The sequence below is a fragment of the Heptranchias perlo genome, chromosome 23 (genome assembly GCF_035084215.1).
Source record: "Heptranchias perlo isolate sHepPer1 chromosome 23, sHepPer1.hap1, whole genome shotgun sequence".
In the NCBI taxonomy this organism is placed as follows: domain Eukaryota; kingdom Metazoa; phylum Chordata; class Chondrichthyes; order Hexanchiformes; family Hexanchidae; genus Heptranchias; species Heptranchias perlo.
Window position 1 is genome coordinate 24,984,933 of NC_090347.1, and position 17,339 is coordinate 25,002,271.

General features: G+C 40.6%; 1 protein-coding gene across 7 annotated transcripts in view; it reads right to left on the reverse strand.

The window, feature by feature from the left end:
- Positions 1-17,339, reverse strand: part of tnrc6c1 (trinucleotide repeat containing adaptor 6C1) — a 462,004-nt gene that overhangs the window by 305,167 nt on the left and 139,498 nt on the right. For all 7 annotated transcript variants that reach the window (XM_068004210.1, XM_068004207.1, XM_068004212.1 and 4 more), the window contains exon 3: positions 2,810-2,874. In XM_068004210.1, coding sequence (XP_067860311.1) covers positions 2,810-2,874 — 65 coding nt within the window. The remainder of the gene's footprint in view (positions 1-2,809; positions 2,875-17,339) is intronic.

Sequence of the window (17,339 nt, forward strand, 5' to 3'; positions counted from 1 at the left end):
TGCTATGTCTCCAAGGTCTCTGTATGGCTCTCACACCTGTTCCTTTACTGATGTACTTAGCATGTACCTTTCATCTTTGTTAAGGCACAGGGTATGCATGGAGGTAAGATAGATTGGATTGGAGACGGGGATAGGAATGCCTGACAGAGAGACGGTATAACATGGATGGCTGAGAGACAAGGTTGGGGTGATGGTGAGACCAGGAGGGACAGGTTGGGAAGTGGGGGGTGGGGGTGAGGGTGGCACGAAGATTACTGTATTCCTCCTCTTGCAGCAGGATAAAGATTTCTATAGGTTCAGAAAGAGATGGCATGTGTGAAAGAAAAAAGAGAAATGGAGGAGAAAGCAAGGGAGAGAGAAAGAGAGATAAAGAAGAAGTGATGAAAAATTAAGATAAAAAGAATATCAGTTTACATTTCTGCCAATGCTATAAATGTAATTTGACTCTTTTTCTTTCCCCTGGCATTGCTCACAATTTCTCCAGTCATGGCTGTTATAAGGCCAGTCATTGTCAAGGCAAAACCATTTGTCCCATTAAAGCCCATCCCTCCAGTACCCAAACTCTCCCAGTTTAGCATCCAACTGCATTTTCAACACCCTGATTGACTTTGTCTCTGCTACCTTCCTGGCGGATTATTCGAAACATATATCAAACATTGTATAAGTTCTTCCTAATATAGGCTGTAAATTTACATTAAACTAATTTGAAACCATGTCCTTTAACCATGCTAACCTGATCTAATTTGAATGTTCCAGATTTACCTAATGTGTGTCAAATTAATATTTTATAAATATTTTATAAACCTCAAAGAAACACCCTCCCTGAACCTTTTTGCTGTTCTCACTGACATTATCTATTGTTTCTTCCTACCTCACCATTTCTCACTCACAATCCATGCCAACCTTTACCCTCTCTCCCATGTGTCCTGTACTTCATTTATTTTAGAGTGTGTGAGCAGAAAGCTGCACAGATGCAAAGTTACGCATTCCACTGAACGTGATCTTATTAGCTTAGCAACTTACGAACATACGAAAATGACAGGCAGATAAAGACCAGCTGGTCCATCAAGCCTGTCCCAACTTGTTATGACATTATTAGTAATCTTACTGGTCTCATTGTGAAATGTACTTTTAAAGCAAATATTTGGACACATCCACTGCTACAGTGGGATATTTTACATGCGAAAACATGAAAAACGATTTCAAAAAATCTATAGAATAGAAATGGTTGCAGCTACAAACTGACCCTCTGACAACTTTACAAACAGCTGTGAACATAGAATTATTATGACCTATTAGGCACAAGAAGTTATTTTGTTTCCTGGACATTACATTCAGCTCACACACCATTTTGAAAGCATTATTCCAGCATGGTCATTAAGATTTGCCTCACAGCAAAGGGTCTCAGAGCAGCATAGTCATAACAGTATGTGTTACTAATTCAATCTTTTACAGGAAAAATGTACTTGTAGTACATATTGCATATCTGCAGACAGTTAAGGGCTGTAATTCAATTGGGGTTCTGTTCAAGCTCATAAAATGCTTCAGTTATATTTTCATGAATTAGGATATCATCAGAAAATCTTGATTGAATTACAACTTTGTAAATTCTTCCCTGCTATCCATTATTTTATATAATTTGAACTTTTCTTTTGAGCAATTCTGTGCATTAATCCTTAGATTACCAGCATGTCGAGGGAATGACTGCCTCTCTGGATTTTCAACTCATGTACTGTGACACTGAAACAAATTCTAATATTACACTAACAAAGTGTAAAACATATACAGGCATTTGTGCCTTATTTATTAAGAATATTTAATCAAGGTTGCTCCATGGACTTAAATGGTATGTTTACCAGGCTCTGACTACATCATGATATCGACAAAATATAACTCAAATACTGACACATTACAAAATAAGTACATAAATTGCAATAATAAATAGGAGGAAAATAGCCAAGAGCATAGATTATATACTTATTTTCTACAAAAGCAATCCAAATATTAAGACTAAATATTTCTCCCTCAGTTTTCATCTCACATTTCTAGAAATTATTCAAGTTCAGTTCAGAGGAAAAATAAAGTAAGTTATAAAGTAAGTCATTGTTCAATAACAGGATGTCATGAGAAGTTTGTAAATGACAATAACTCAGTAATATTTGCTAAATACCGTACAGTTGGAAACCTTAATTTAAATCAAATAGTGTAAGGCTGAAATTCTGACAATGAATATTTAATTTGGTAAATCAATAATTATCAACAGATCTTTTGTTTCAGTCTAGAATGTTCGATTTTTATAAGATAAGTCATAATGAACAAATCCTGTGACTACTGATGGAAAACAAACTGAAATGTGTGCTCAGTATTACAGTTGGTGCAAAAGTATATATTTCATGATTTAGTTTGGTATTGTAACACAGCAGACAACAACACCTTAAATCCTTGAATAAGAGCTAATTTCTACATTATTAATCAAATTAAAAGACGTAATCGGAACATACAATGCTATTTGTTACAAAACAAAATCATTCTTTGACTACATCATTAACCCAACTAGCCAAGAAGTGAATATTGCTTTGCTGATATTTTGACTGAAACAATTGGAGTTTGTTTACTCACTAGCCACATCTAATTCAAATTATTTTCAACTCATTCATGTGTTGCTGGCACACGTGGATGTTAAAAACTCAAACTAAACGTGTTAATTTAGAACCGTGCCACTAAAACAGATGCATACTAAGAAAATCAATATTAAACTCATCAACCAATCAAACAAAATAAAACTATAGTTATAATCTGTAAAACGTACCTTATTTTTCTCTCTTCAAAGACAGCTTTTTGCCATGCATCACTTTGATATGCATTTAATTTCTGCTGTAACACAAAAGCATGAAATATGAATTTAACAAAAAATTAGCCTGTTCAGAATGGGATTCAAAAATAGAATGCTAAGTTTAACAAAAGCAAAACACTGCAGATGTTGGAAATCTGAAATAAAAACAGAAAACGCCAGAAACACTCAACAGGTAGCATCTGTGGAGAGAGAAAGAGAGTTAATGGGCTCAATTTTACGGGGAAATTGCGGGTGCGTTGGGGGTGGGGGGGCTCGGAAAATTGCGGAAATCCTGGTCTGGTTCGGAAGCCAGCTCCAACCCGCTGACCTCCGAGTTTCCCAAGGACGCAGCTGTGTGCGTGCGGGCATCCCGAAACCGGAAGTCCCGCCGGCAATTAAAGCCGGCGGAGTGACAGTTAAAGAGCCAAATGTACCTCATTGAGGTACTTAAGGCACTTTACATGTGACAGATTACTTGGTTGTAACAATTTTTTTTTAACTTACCTGGGCAGCTTGCCCACCGCTTCTGATTCACGCCTGGTGAAACCAAACGTGAAGGGCCGGACCAGGGAAAAAGAAACTAAATAAAGTACATCAAAAACCATTGCAGGAAGTTAAAACACAAAATCAACCTACCTTTCCACCCTGCTCCTATGTCCGATGTCTCCCTCTCCAATCTCCCCCTCTTCCCCCCCCAATATTCTCCCCATGCCCCCCTCTTCAACCACGACCTTCCCCTCTTCAACCACGACCTTCCCCTCTCCCCCCCCCCCCCCAAACATCCCCTCTCTCCCCCCCCAAACATCCCCTCTCCCCCCCCCGACCTTCCCCTCTCCCCCCCCGACCTTCCCCTCTCCCCCCCCCCGACCTTCCCCTCTCCCCCTCCCCAAACATCCACTCTCCCCCCCACGACCTTCCCCTCTCCGCCGACCTTCCCCTTTCCGCCACCCCCCCCGAACATCCACTCTCCCCCCCCCGATCTTCCGTTCCAGCGCCAGATGACGTCTCGCTCTCTTTTTCTCCCCCCCCCCCCCACCCCGCCGCATTGCAGCTTCTGACGGTAGCCAGCCTATCAATCAGGGGCTGACTGCCGGGCGCGAAACCCGGAGAGGACATTAATCATCAGCAATCACCGTGCGATCGCGTCGGAAACGGTAAGTTTTGTTTATGCGGGTTTGCCACACACACCTTCACCCCCCCCCCCAGCTGCCAACCCACCATCATTTCAAAATTGAGCCCGATGTTTCAAGTCAATGACCTTTCATCAGAATCGGAGGATGTTAGAGATGAACAGCTTTTAAGTAAGTACTGGACCAGGGAAAGTGGGGGCAAGGAAAGTTGATGCTATACATCTATTGAAAATTATCGATATAAGTAAAATCTTACAAAACACACACAACAAATAATTGGATCCAATCTGTTGGATTAAAAAGTGTTTCAAGATGTGATGCAAAATGCAGTCTAACATGACAAAACTGCTGAATTATTTTGGTTTACCAGATGTATATATACACTAACATTAATTGCACAAAAATGCTGTTTCTTGGAAAGAGGTGGGCACCACTGGAGGAAATACAAACACTATGATGATTGACTATGAGTAATGTCATGGATGATGTATCAACGTACAATTGAAAACAGAAAGACCACTTAAGCCATAAATGGGCATGATAGCCATTTAAACATCACAATTCTTGTTTAAGAAAAGATCAGATTGCAGGATTAATGTGATTCCCACACAAAACACAATGTTTTGTTTGGATATTGTCATCAGAAATAGCACCACAAAATAAAACCCTGCAAGTTTGACAAATGCAAACATTTTAGGCAACGTAAAATGTCAATGTATGGCTACCAAACTACAAATTTCCATTTATTTCAATAGGCCAAACTAGAGCTAATTTTACAAATCTGAATGTAACCATATAAGTTTGTGTTTAAAAAATTAAATTTACTTAGAATCAAGCTCAATTAATGAGAAAAGTGTTTTTTTTTGTCTAGATTATTCCAAAATATTAAATCTCTGAATATGAACTGTGAAAATACAAATAATAAATGCATGAAACCTGCAGGATACAGCAGCTTTCTGTTTTAAATATTTATGGCTTAGCTAAATTTACAATCAGATTTTAACTTTTATACTGAATTTTATTTCAGGAAAAAGTTACTGAAAATTTGTATATGATACTTTATGCATTAGGAAATCATGATTTATTCTCATTTATCCTGAGGGAGATACTTCACATTATTGTTTTAATAAGCAATTATATGTAGAAATGGATTGTAGAATATCAACTAACCTAATTTAATCAGCTGGGAAAATAAGTTATGAAACAAATGTCCTTCACAAATAGTCTCAAATAATTATTTTATAACAACAACAGCCTAAAATGCATTTGCACTTCTGAAACTACGACTTGTGTTTTGAGGCTATGATTTGTCAAAACTGTCACTCATCAACTATCCCTTCACTAGAACTACAGTGCTCAAAGCCCAGCTTTCTTGGATGATGTACTACTCATCTCAGTATTTTATCTCATGCTATGACACAAAACTCCAACTCCTTTTATACATTGTTTTATGCAGCTTGCAAATAAAAGTTGAAGGGACTGCACATGCCTGTTAGTGGCCAACGATTGAAAAACCGCTGAATTTGCTAACTGCTCCTTTATCTTAAGAAGATTAGCTGTGGTGTAATTCTTATACTGAAGTAAAAGTAAGCTTTTGAACTTGTAGATTGACAAAAAAACACATTTTTGTCAACAACATAGTCAATTCCATTTATATAAATTAAAATTACTTATGAAATATACTAGTTCAAAACATTACATGTATATAAGGAATTGGGGTTGATTCTTGCAGGTACAATGAAAATGATATTTTCAATGATCATTTTTGTTTTCCTGGTTGTATATATATCTATTAGATTAAAAAATTGCATAAAATGCAGATTGATAACCAAGAAAACACAAATGATCATTGACGGTGCCATTTTCACTCTACCTACAAGAATCAACCCCGATTCCTGATATGTGGTTTGCAACATGTAAGGAGATGTTAGTTAGTTAGTTCCTGCACTTCCTACAAGGGTAGACCACAACAAGTAACCATAGAGGAAAGATTCACGCAACACTTAACAGCTTAAGGAAATATTTCAAACTGTTTTCCCTCCAGCACTATATTTTTATGATGATGACAAACTGCTACTCCAAATCAAAATGAATAACGTCATAATGTTTTACTGCGCACTCTACAAAAGAACAATAATTGAAGCAATCTAGGGAAGGTGCTTGGGAAGCAACTTAACATAATCTATGATGATTCAGTTTCTCAGCGGTGTAAATGGATTAGGGTTCTACAAAACACTTTTGTTGCCAGTCACAGCTCTTGGGTATGTTCGTAATCATCACAGAATTAGGCTGCTTTCAAAATGATGTCTACCTTAAATGCCTGAAATGAAAATGTATCCATAGTTTGGTCATATTTTACTGCTATGATACAAATTATCTCAAAAGTATCATCACACAATCGTCCATTCCCCGATATAATCACAAATAGGAATATAATCCAATTTAGTGAAAGATAATGTAATGAAGGGGACTAGGGAGATGGAAACTTTTTATTTTAATATAATCCAATAAAACAATTTAAAAGCAAACCTTATTAATCAATACAGTTCTGTCAGAAAAGAAGTTGTCAAGGTCGCCAGTTTATTAAGGTTAATATAATTATGTACATTATTCTGCACATTGTTTAATGGACAAACACTGCCATACTTTGTTAATCCGACTTTTATTAATCTGACACATTTTAGGTTGTCAGATTAATAATAGTGGGATTAATAAAGTGTGACAGTGGTCCATTAAAAGCTCTCATGTCCCTTTGACTTAAGACAGTGTATCTATCATTTCTCTTTTCTTGACTTGTCAACCTGTCACATCATCTCTATGAAAAGTTGCCACACAGAAGATTTCTATATCTGCTCAAAGGTCTTGTTGGGGAAATATACACCGTGGTCTTTTGTTGTCTTTAAAGAACCGTACCTATCTGTGTGTTCTGACAGGTGTTAACACTGCTGCTGCTCTCAGGCAGGGTGTGCATTTATTGAACAAGCATGAGCTAGTGTACCAAGCACTAACAAATTAAAATGAAAGTGAATATCACCCTCTTTCATCCTATTGTTTCCTAATAAAAAAAATTAATCTAATTCTTTCTAACTCACTTTCCATATCAGTTATTCTTGTTAACAAATAACTTTATTAACTTAAAATATATCCCAGTAATGGAAAAATATAAGATATTGGAAGGGACATGATTCTTTTCTCTCATAATGCTGCAGCCAATTAGAGTATGTTGGTATGATTCCAGCCTTTTTTGCTGTGGTGGCTGGGTTCAAAACAGGGATAGTATAATGAACATGTTTGTGACACATTAAAGACCAGCAGCACTATTTTATTCAGAAACCTCGATATTGAATGGGCTTCAACTTCATGGAGTTGACAAGACCAATTTGGTGATGGTGTAGTGCCGCCATTTCTCATCTATAGGGAAACAAAAGACAGAAAGGAACTTGCCCCAAAGGGATAAATGTCCATTTGTTTATTTTTTTTTGCAAACAGTTTTCACTGCTTTCCAAGAACATTAACTGTAAATAGACAGTTTAAAATTAATAGCACAATGGACAATCATTCATCGGAAACCATATGCTCAAACAGAAAAATTCATTGAAAGTTCCTGTAATATTGGAACACTGGCATTGCATATCAAGGTACATCACCCAATAGAATATACCTTGCACTGATGTACAAACATCAACAAGAATAAAATTCAGCCCTATAAATCCAATTATCAGGGTTTGTAGCAAATATGCGTCAAATTATTACCTGATATGTATATAGCAAGAAGTGTTCTTTTATAAAAACCAATAAGTAACTGGCAAATTCTAGTAATGTGAAGCATTGGGCCAGATCCTGCTGGAGCTGGGCAGCTACCTTAGTGAATGGTGGGACCATAAATGTATCTCCTTAACCAATGAGATTTAAAGATTGAGAAAGAAATAGAGGAACGATGGAGAAGGAGGGTGAATTAGAGTCAAATCAGAAAGAGAAATAAAGAGAGAGAAAAAGGAGACAGAAAGGAAAAGTAAGAAAAAAAATTAATTAAAAATTTGACATTTTTAAAATCTCTAACAACCATTGACTACATGCAGGAATGAGATTGAACCATTTAAATTGTTCCCTTTCTGGATCGGAGAGATTAATTGGCATTGCATTAATAATTGTCACTTTGTTAAAATGGTATTTATTCCCTTAATTACCAGACTTAACTTTCTGCAGTGAGTTTAATAGACAATTAATGTGCAAATCCAGCAAGTTTTTAAAAATAACGGGAAGGCTCAGGGCGAGATGCTGTTTGTGCAAGGCAAATGGCAGAGATGCATCAATGGCATCCAGAGCGGCCTGGATGAGTGCAGCTCCAACAACACTCAAGAAGCTCAACACCATCCAGGAGCAAAGCAGCCGGCTTGATTGGCACCCCATCCACCACCGTAAACATTCACTCCCTTCATCACCGGCGCACTGTGGCTGCAGTGTGTACCATCCACAGGATGCACTGCAGCAACGCGCCAAGGCTTCTTCGACAGCACCTCCCAAACCCACGACCTCTACCACCTAGAAGTTCAAGGGCAGCAGGCACATGGGAACAACACCACCTGCATGTTCCCCTCCAAGTCACACACCATCCCGACTTGGAAATATATCGCCGTTCCTTCATCGTCGCTGGGTCAAAATCCTGGAACTCCCTTCCTAACAGCACTATGGGAGAACCTTCACCACACGGACTGCAGTGGTTCAAGAAGGCGGCTCACCACCACCTTCTCAAGGGCAATTAGGAATGGGCAATAAATGCTGGCCTTGCCAGCGACGCCCACATCCCATGAACGAATGAAAAAAAAATCAACCAGCATGTTCTGGAGATTCACAACTCACACCGTATCTCTTAATCCCCTGAACTTTGCGCATTTGTGCATTAATAATGCATGTTGTTAACACGCCCATTGAATCAGTTGAATGAATGCTGTCTGAAATAAAATATAAAATCGTGACATTGAGCTTTGTGAATGAAATCATATTTTATTAGTTCAACACTTATATCTACAAGAGCATAGGGAGACAAATTTCTAATATAGATAAAATTCTATTTACAAATTTAGAAAGTAGGATGATATTTTAGAGAGCTAAGTAAAATCCCTAAAATGTTCACATGGCATCTAATGATTCAAATAGGGACAAAACACAATGCACTTTATGTTATAATATGTTGATTTGGAATTTCCTCTTATTTGTTCAATCCTTACTTTATTCTATTGCACACTCTTTTTGTTAATAAATCTTAATTTTCAAAGTTGGCAAACACTGGTCAGAATTGGAAGCCTTTTTGTATTTCATTCACAGTGGTGATGACCACCCATTGCTTACTCTGTAGAATTATCCATGCCAGTCACAGTAAACTGATGAAGCATTTACTGTACACCAGGCAAAGCTTACTAGTAACATGGGTAGCACAGATGGTCACACATGCGAGAATCAATTAATGGAAAATGTCTCTCAATAGGGGTATTTGGAATGATACAACACTTTCATATCTTAATCAGTAATGGATCACAGCCACTTAGGAACACATTGCAATGTTGTAACACATCAAAGGGTTCACAATTATCAGGCAGCTAAACACAAATATCCTTAAGAACATCATCTAGACCTCAATATGTGTTGCAGTCCTGAAATAAAACACTATGGGGGAAAAAATTGGATAGGGGCCGTTTTTGGGCTTAGGTAGCGTGATGTGCCATTACCCCGCGCCCAATGGTCCCTGTGCAGGCAGGATGAGATTTTCATCAGACCGGATGAGATTTTCATCAGGCCGGAGGACTCACCTGCAATCTGCGTTGGAAATCAGCGTTGAATGAGCATTCCATGCAATTCACACTTTGCACCAGCAGGCAGAGCTCCAATCTCTTAAAGGCAGGCTGTCTGTTCGAAATCTCTTAAAGGTAGCTGGTACCTGTTATTTGCTGAATATAACAGCCTGCTGTCTGCATGGAGTCTGAACGGAGATCAGACATTGCACATGTAAAGCACAGATGCAGGTCCCATCTCTATGTTTACATACTGATGAGTTATATTTGAATAAAGTTTGCACACCACTAAATCCCACATCCTCCAATCTGCATGCCAGACCTCACCAATCTGCCGATCTGAGAGTCTGTGCACCAAGGTTCTCTGCTGATGCACTGGAGGCATTGGTGCAAGAGGTGGACAGAAAGAGGGACATCCTATATCCGCGGGGCGGGGGGGGGTGCAGAGCAAGAGGCCCTCCAGACATACACCCAAAAGGCAGTGGGAGGCAGTAGGGGATGAAGTCAATGCCAGGCGCACAGAATCATGAACATGGATGCAGTACAGGAAGAAGTTCAATGCTTTGACATGAGTGGTCAAGGTGAATGAGGTCAACTGTCAAGTGGCATCTCCTACCAACTGCACCACTAGCCGCATCCACTCCTCCACGCACTAAACCCCCCAACACCCACCTACCAACGAACTCTTTCCATCGGTACCTCTTCCAATCAGATGCTTCCTCTCACCCTCACACATTACCACTGTTGCAAGCCGCCGACCCACAACCCAAAGGCCACACACACTGGCAGCTAATCATACATGACAGGCACATTGCCCAGACACACGTCCCGCTTTCTTGCAGGAGAAGGTAGCGCATATCAGTAGAGAGCAAGTGGCAGTGGCATTTAGCCCCTCGAGCCTGTTCCGTCATTCAATGAGATCATGGTGGACCTGTGACCTAACTCCATATATCCACCTTAGCCCCATATCCCTTAATACCCTTGGATAACAGAAATCTATCAATCTCAGAATTAGAATTCACAATTGAGCTAGCATCAACTGCCATTTGCAGAAGAGCTTCCCAAACTTCTCCCAACCTTTGCATGTAGAAGCATTTCCTAACTTCACTCCTGCATGTCCTGGCTCTAAATACTAGGCTATACCCCCGAGTCCTAGAATTCAAATATAGGAGACCTCCAAAAACAGTTACAAATGTCTCGGCAGCCAGAAGCAATAATCCAACCACTAACCTGTAAATCTTGCATGGTCCCTTTAAGTAGCGCCGGTGTGGGGGGTCCTCGTGACATTCTAAGACATGTTCAGATGGTCGGGGTTAAGACTGTGCATTGAATTGAGCGTTAAGACCCAAAACGGTGTGTATCACTTTAAATCGGCATTGTACACTGATTGAAGCCATTTTCTCCCTACTTTACATGATTCCAGCGTTCGTTATCTGCGCTTGCGCTAATTCCTATACCAAGATGGCGTCTGGTGCAGGTCACGCTAGAAACATGCGTGCGCATCCAAGACACCATCTTGTATGTCAGAGAGGTTGTGTAGCACCAAAACAACGGGCGCTACATGGCTCAATTTAGCGCCCTACAGGCAGAACTTTCAACAAACATCCAACGATTACTTCCAGGGCCCAGTTTTTAAAAGACAAATATTAACTGCGTACCAAAAATTGTTAAGTGTGGTAGACTGCTTGTTGGTGGGCGGGTGGGGCGTTGGAGAGTGTGGAGGAGTCTAGTTCCAACTTGTGTGCGACATTCATGGCATGGAGTAATTGCAGTCTATCAAGGAGCATTTGGTGACCTCTATGCAGACTGCAGTTGGGCCCACTAACTGGGAGTCTATGGCAGCACTGGTAGCATCTCTCAGGGCTGCACGTACTGAGACCATGCAGACACTGGGCTCTACCATTTCCTGCAGCCTACTAAGCTTCAAAAAAAACATGGGTAGAGGCTTCCAAGACATCTAAGTACTCTACTGTCTATAGAAAACCCACTGAAACCAATCAGAAGTTTGCCAGAGGTACCTGGTCAAAACCCCTCTGCTGACTCATCAAATTATTTCCACCAATGATTACTGTCAGTTCCAGCAGCCAAAAGTCCCAAAAAGCTCTAAAGCCATAGACTAGCAGTCCAAATAAACTAATCAGTAATTTACTTGGTTATCTAATCACTAGAAATGGTGCCCACCAGGCTGCTCACACCCATGTGACTGATTTAGAATTGTTGCTAGTCTAGAATGGCATTATCCAGTTAAATCTCCAGTGATGCATGGTCTTTATCCCAAGGTACTAGGAGAGTCAAGGGATAAGATTTGGGCTTTGCTAACAGTCAATTTGAGGGAGTTGATAAATACCGGGAGGCTCCAATAGACCAGAAACAAGCTAGCATTAAAGGGTGATGAAGCAGACCCAAGCAACTACCGATTCATAAGTCTCATATCAATACTGGAAAATCATAGTATCATAGTATGTTACAGCACTGAAGAAGGCCATTCAGCCCATCGTGCCTGTGCTGGCTCTTTGAAAGAGTTATCCAATTAGCCTCACTCCTCTGCTTTTTCCCCATAGCCCTGTAAATTTTTTTCTCTTCAAGTATTTATACAATTCCCTTTTGAAAGTTATTATTGAATCTGTTTCCACCACCCTTTCAGGCAGTGCATTCCTGATCATAACAATTCTCTGCGTAAAACATGTTTCCTCATGTCGCCTCTGGTTCTTTTGCCATTCATCTTAAATCTGTGTCCTTTGGTTGCTGACCTGTCTGCTACTGGAAACATTTTCTCGTTATTTACTCTGTCAAAACCCTTCATGGTTTTGAACACCTCTATCAAACCTCCTCTTACCCTTTTCTACTCTGAGGTGAACAACCCCACTAAGAAGTCCCTTATCCCTGGTTCCATTCTAGTAAATCTCTTCTGCGCCCTCTCTTGACATCCTTCCTGAAGTGTGGTGCCTAGAATTGAGGACAATACTCCAGCTTAGGCTTAACCAGTGTTTTACAAAAGTTTAGCATAACTTCCTTGCTTTTGCACCGTATGCCTCTAAAAATAAAGCCCATATGCTTTTTTTTAAAACAGCCTTCTCAACTTGTCCTGCCACCTTCAAAGATTTGAGTACAGATACCCCCAGTTCTGTTCTTGTACCCCCTTTAAAATTGTACCATTTAGTTTATATTGCCTCTCCTCATTCTTCCTATCAAAATGTATCACTTCACACTTCTCTGGGTTAAATTTCATTTGCCATGCATCTGCCCATTTCATCAGTCTATGTCCTCCTGAAGTCTGTTACTATCCTCCACATTGTTTACTACATTCCTGAGTTTCATGTCACCTGCAAACTTTGAAATTATCCCCTGTATACCCAAGTCCAGCTCATTAATATATATCAAAAAAAGCAATGGTCCTAATACCAACCATTGCAGAACACCAGTGTATACTTCGCTTCAATCAGAAAAACAACTGTCCATCGCTGCTCTCGGCTTTCTATCCCTTAGTCAATTTTGTATCCATGCTGCCACTGTCCCTTTAATCCCATGAGCTTTAATTTTGCTTACCAGTCTATTATGTGGTACTTTATCAAATGCCTTTTGAAAGTCCATATACGCAACAGCACTACCCTCATCAGACCTCACCGTTACTTCATCAAAGAACTCAATCAAGTTAGTCAAACACGGTTTTTCTTTAACAAATCTGTGCTGACTTTCATTGATCAGTCTATACTTTTCCAAGTGCCAATTAATTTTGTCTCAGATTATTGTCTCTAAAAGTTTCCCCACCATTGACCTTAGGCTGACTGGCCTATAATTGCCGAGTTTATCCCTCTCCCCTTTTTTGAACAGGGGTGTAATATTTCCAATCCTCCAGTCCTCTGGCACCGCCCCATATCTAAGGACAATTGGAAGATTGTGGTCAGAGCATCCGCAATTTCTACCCTTACTTCCCTCAGTAACCCAGGATGCATCCCATCTGGACCGGGTGACTTTTCTACTTTGAGTACTGCCAACCTTTTGAGTACCTCCTCTTTATTAATTTTTATCCTATCCAGTATCACCTCTACCTCCTCCTTTACTGCTACATTGGCAGCATCTTCTTCTCTAGTGAAGACCGATGCAAACTATTCATTTCATAGAATCATAGAATGGTTACAGCACAGAAGGAAGCCATTTGGCCCATCGAGCCCATGCCAGCTCTTTGTAAGAGCATTCCAGTTGGTCCCATTCTCCTGCTCTTTCCCCGTAGCCCTGCAATTTTTTTCCCCTCAAGTATTTATCCAATTCCTTTTTGAAAGCCATGAATGAATCTACTTCCACCTCCCTTTCAGGCAGCGCATTCCGGATCGTAACTACTCGCTGCATAAAAAAGCTTTTCCTCATGTCGCCTTTGGTTCTTTTGCCAATCACCTTAAATCATTTAGTACCTCAGCCATACTCTCTGCCTCCACAAGAAGATGGGGGAAGTGACATGCCAAATGGATTTTGGAAAGCCCCATACAAAGATTTCCAAAAAGGCTTTTAACAATTTTACATAAAATAGCTGTCAGTGAAGCTTAACGTGGGAGAGGCTCAAGGCAAAACATGGGAATAAATAAGAGTTGACAGATGGGTGGGAAACAGCAGGTGTTAGTGGAATGATGTCAAGGTGGTGGTGGGGGGGGAGGCCATGGTAAGTGGAGTGCACTGGGGATTGGGAACCCTGATGTTTCTAATTTATATTAACAATTTGGAGTCAAAAGCTCAATAGAAACTGGTCAAATTTGTAGATGATACCAAACTGGGGGAGGGAATGTAGTTGAATATATGGAGCTAGGCAGTGATCTACAAAGTGAGTTTGATAGAATATGTAAGTGGCAGATTAAATTTAGTGCGGACAAGTGTCAAATATTGCACGTAGGAACATAAAGAGTGTGGAATACCTATTCCATGAATGGTGTTGAAATAATTAAGGGTCAAGTTGAAAGAGACTTTACAGAGCGAGTAGGCTCGGCACTTACACATCCAATCACTGTGGAACAGCAAACAGGACTAATACAGTGTTGTACTATATAGTCAATACAATAGAGTACAAGTCAGAGAAAGTCATGCTTGAACAGCACAATGCTGTATCCAATTCTGGCCACTGGGACACCAAGGAGACATTCAATCCCTGAAGATGGGAAGAGAAGTCACAGGACTGATCCCTAGCATCAGACAACTGAATTTTCAAATGGACTGGAGAAATTTGGACTTTTCAACCAAAGGAGTTCACTAACAACTTAAAGAAGGTAAACGGTACTGAAAGATAAATTTGGAACATTAGAGGAAATTTTAACTTCCACTGCACAACAGAATCCCGGCAGAAAATTATTTAAAATCCAAGCAATACACGTACTGCTCGTTTCCTGCCCTGCGGCCATCTTAATGCCGATGTTTTCTTGGGCGGTTGAGTTGCCCTCCTAACTCAGGCAGGAGTTTATTGAGTAAATGTAAATCAGTGTGCTATGGTGTCATTAGGACCCCAACGCAATTTTAATGGACGGAGCATCTGCTGCGGACACTCCACTCAGTAAAACCCGACGGATACCCAGCGAAGGCCTGGTCAGGTAAGTTTAAAACTTATCTTTATGGGACCAGTAGTAGTAGGAGAGCTCCTCTGGGCCCCGTAGAGAAAGTTTGGGCCCCTGCCATCCCGGGTTCTGCCCACCCACATGTGAAATCCTCTTGAACCCTCTCCCTGCCACTTACCTGGCTGCCTGTCAGGCAGGTTTTGTAGGCCCAATGCTGGCGAGCTGCCTATGCATACTCCATTTCAGGCAGGCAGCTTTCCGGCAGGATATTAATGTGGCCCAGCTGTTAAAATAAACTGGACCTCCCACTGCAGCTTCTGGGGGGTTGTCTGCATGTTCTGCTGGGAGTTGAATTGTCCCTATTATTTCAATTTAAACTGTGATAGTAGCGCAAGTTCAAATTGTGAAAGGCAAATTTAGGACTGATGTAAAGGAAGTTCTTCTTACAAAAAGTGATCACTATGTGGCATGGACTTCTAAGTAGGTTGATGGAAACAAAAACGTTGGAACTATTTAAGAAACGTTTGGATACTGTGATAGGGGGACTATAGGTTTTTTGTTGGGTGGTTGAGTCCGAATGGGGCAAATGGCCTTTCTCATCTGTATCTATTGTGGGGACATAAATGCCCCGGGAGAGATTAACAGTCCATCAGACTAAATACAGACAAATGGAATTTAGAAAAATTAGTTGTTTGGATTACAAAACCTGGAGATGAATTGTGCTCTTGCATTTGTAATACAATACATAAAGTACAATGTTTAAATACTGACGAAATTAAATGGACCTCTGGAACAACCTGGTTGCTCTAGTGGGCCATTATATTCCTGAACTCCTAATGAGAGGATCAAACAAGTTTGAATACTAGCCTCAAGTGACTACTGCCCAGTCCTTTTGGCATTGACAGCAACTGGCATTTAGCTTGCCCCAGACTGTTCCAGCCACTTAACTTTAAAGATAAACTTGTCAATAGGTGGCCTGAAAGAAGAATAAACAGAGAGAAAGACAAATTGAAGATACTCTAAATACATGAAATGACCTCCTATATAATATGTGCATCTTTTAAGAAAATCAATAATACAACTTTCATTGTCTAAACAATAAGCAACTACCTCCACAGAGGAATTGTAAACAATTTTACAACACCAAGTTATAGTCCAGCAATTTTATTTTAAATTCACAAGCTTTCGGAGATTTTCTCCTTCCTCAGGCAAATGTTTCAAGATCTCCTTGAAGCCTACGCATTTATACATATTGAACAATAATACATGGTGTTTACAGACTGCCCCTGCAACTGCCCGTTGCCAAGGCAATCACCGTGTTCAGACAGAGAGGTGTTACCTGCAGAACCTCCGAATACACATTCAACAAAAAAACAAACAGGGAAAAAAAACAGAGAAAAAAAAACACAGAGAGAGGCAGAAACATCCGGAAGGCAGAGAGAGCCAGCAAATGACCCATTATATTAAAAACAGATAACATTTGTTCGCTGGTGGGGTAACGTGTAGCGTGACATGAACCCAAGATCCCGGTTGAGGCCGTCCTCATGGGTGCGGAACTTGGCTATCAATTTCTGCTCGACGATTTTGCGTTGTCGTGTGTCTCGAAGGCCGCCTTGGAGTACGCTTACCCGAAGGTCGGTGGATGAATGTCCATGACTGCTGAAGTGTTCCCCGACTGGGAGGGAACCCTCCTGTTTGGCGATTGTTGCGCGGTGTCCGTTCATCCGTTGTCGCAGCGTCTGCATGGTCTCGCCAATGTACCATGCTCTGGGGCATCCTTTCCTGCAACGTATGAGGTAGACAACGTTGGCTGAGTCACAGGAGTATGAACCATGCACCTGGTGGGTGGTGTCATCTCGTGTGATGGTGGTATCTGTGTCGGTGATCTGGCATGTCTTGCAGAGGTTACCGTGGCAGGGTTGTGTGGCGTCGTGGACGCTGTTCTCTTGAAAGCTAGGTAGTTTGCTGCGAACGATGGTCTGTTTGAGGTTGGGTGGCTGTTTAAAGGCGAGTAGTGGAGGTGTGGGGATGGCCATAGCGAGGTGTTTGTCCT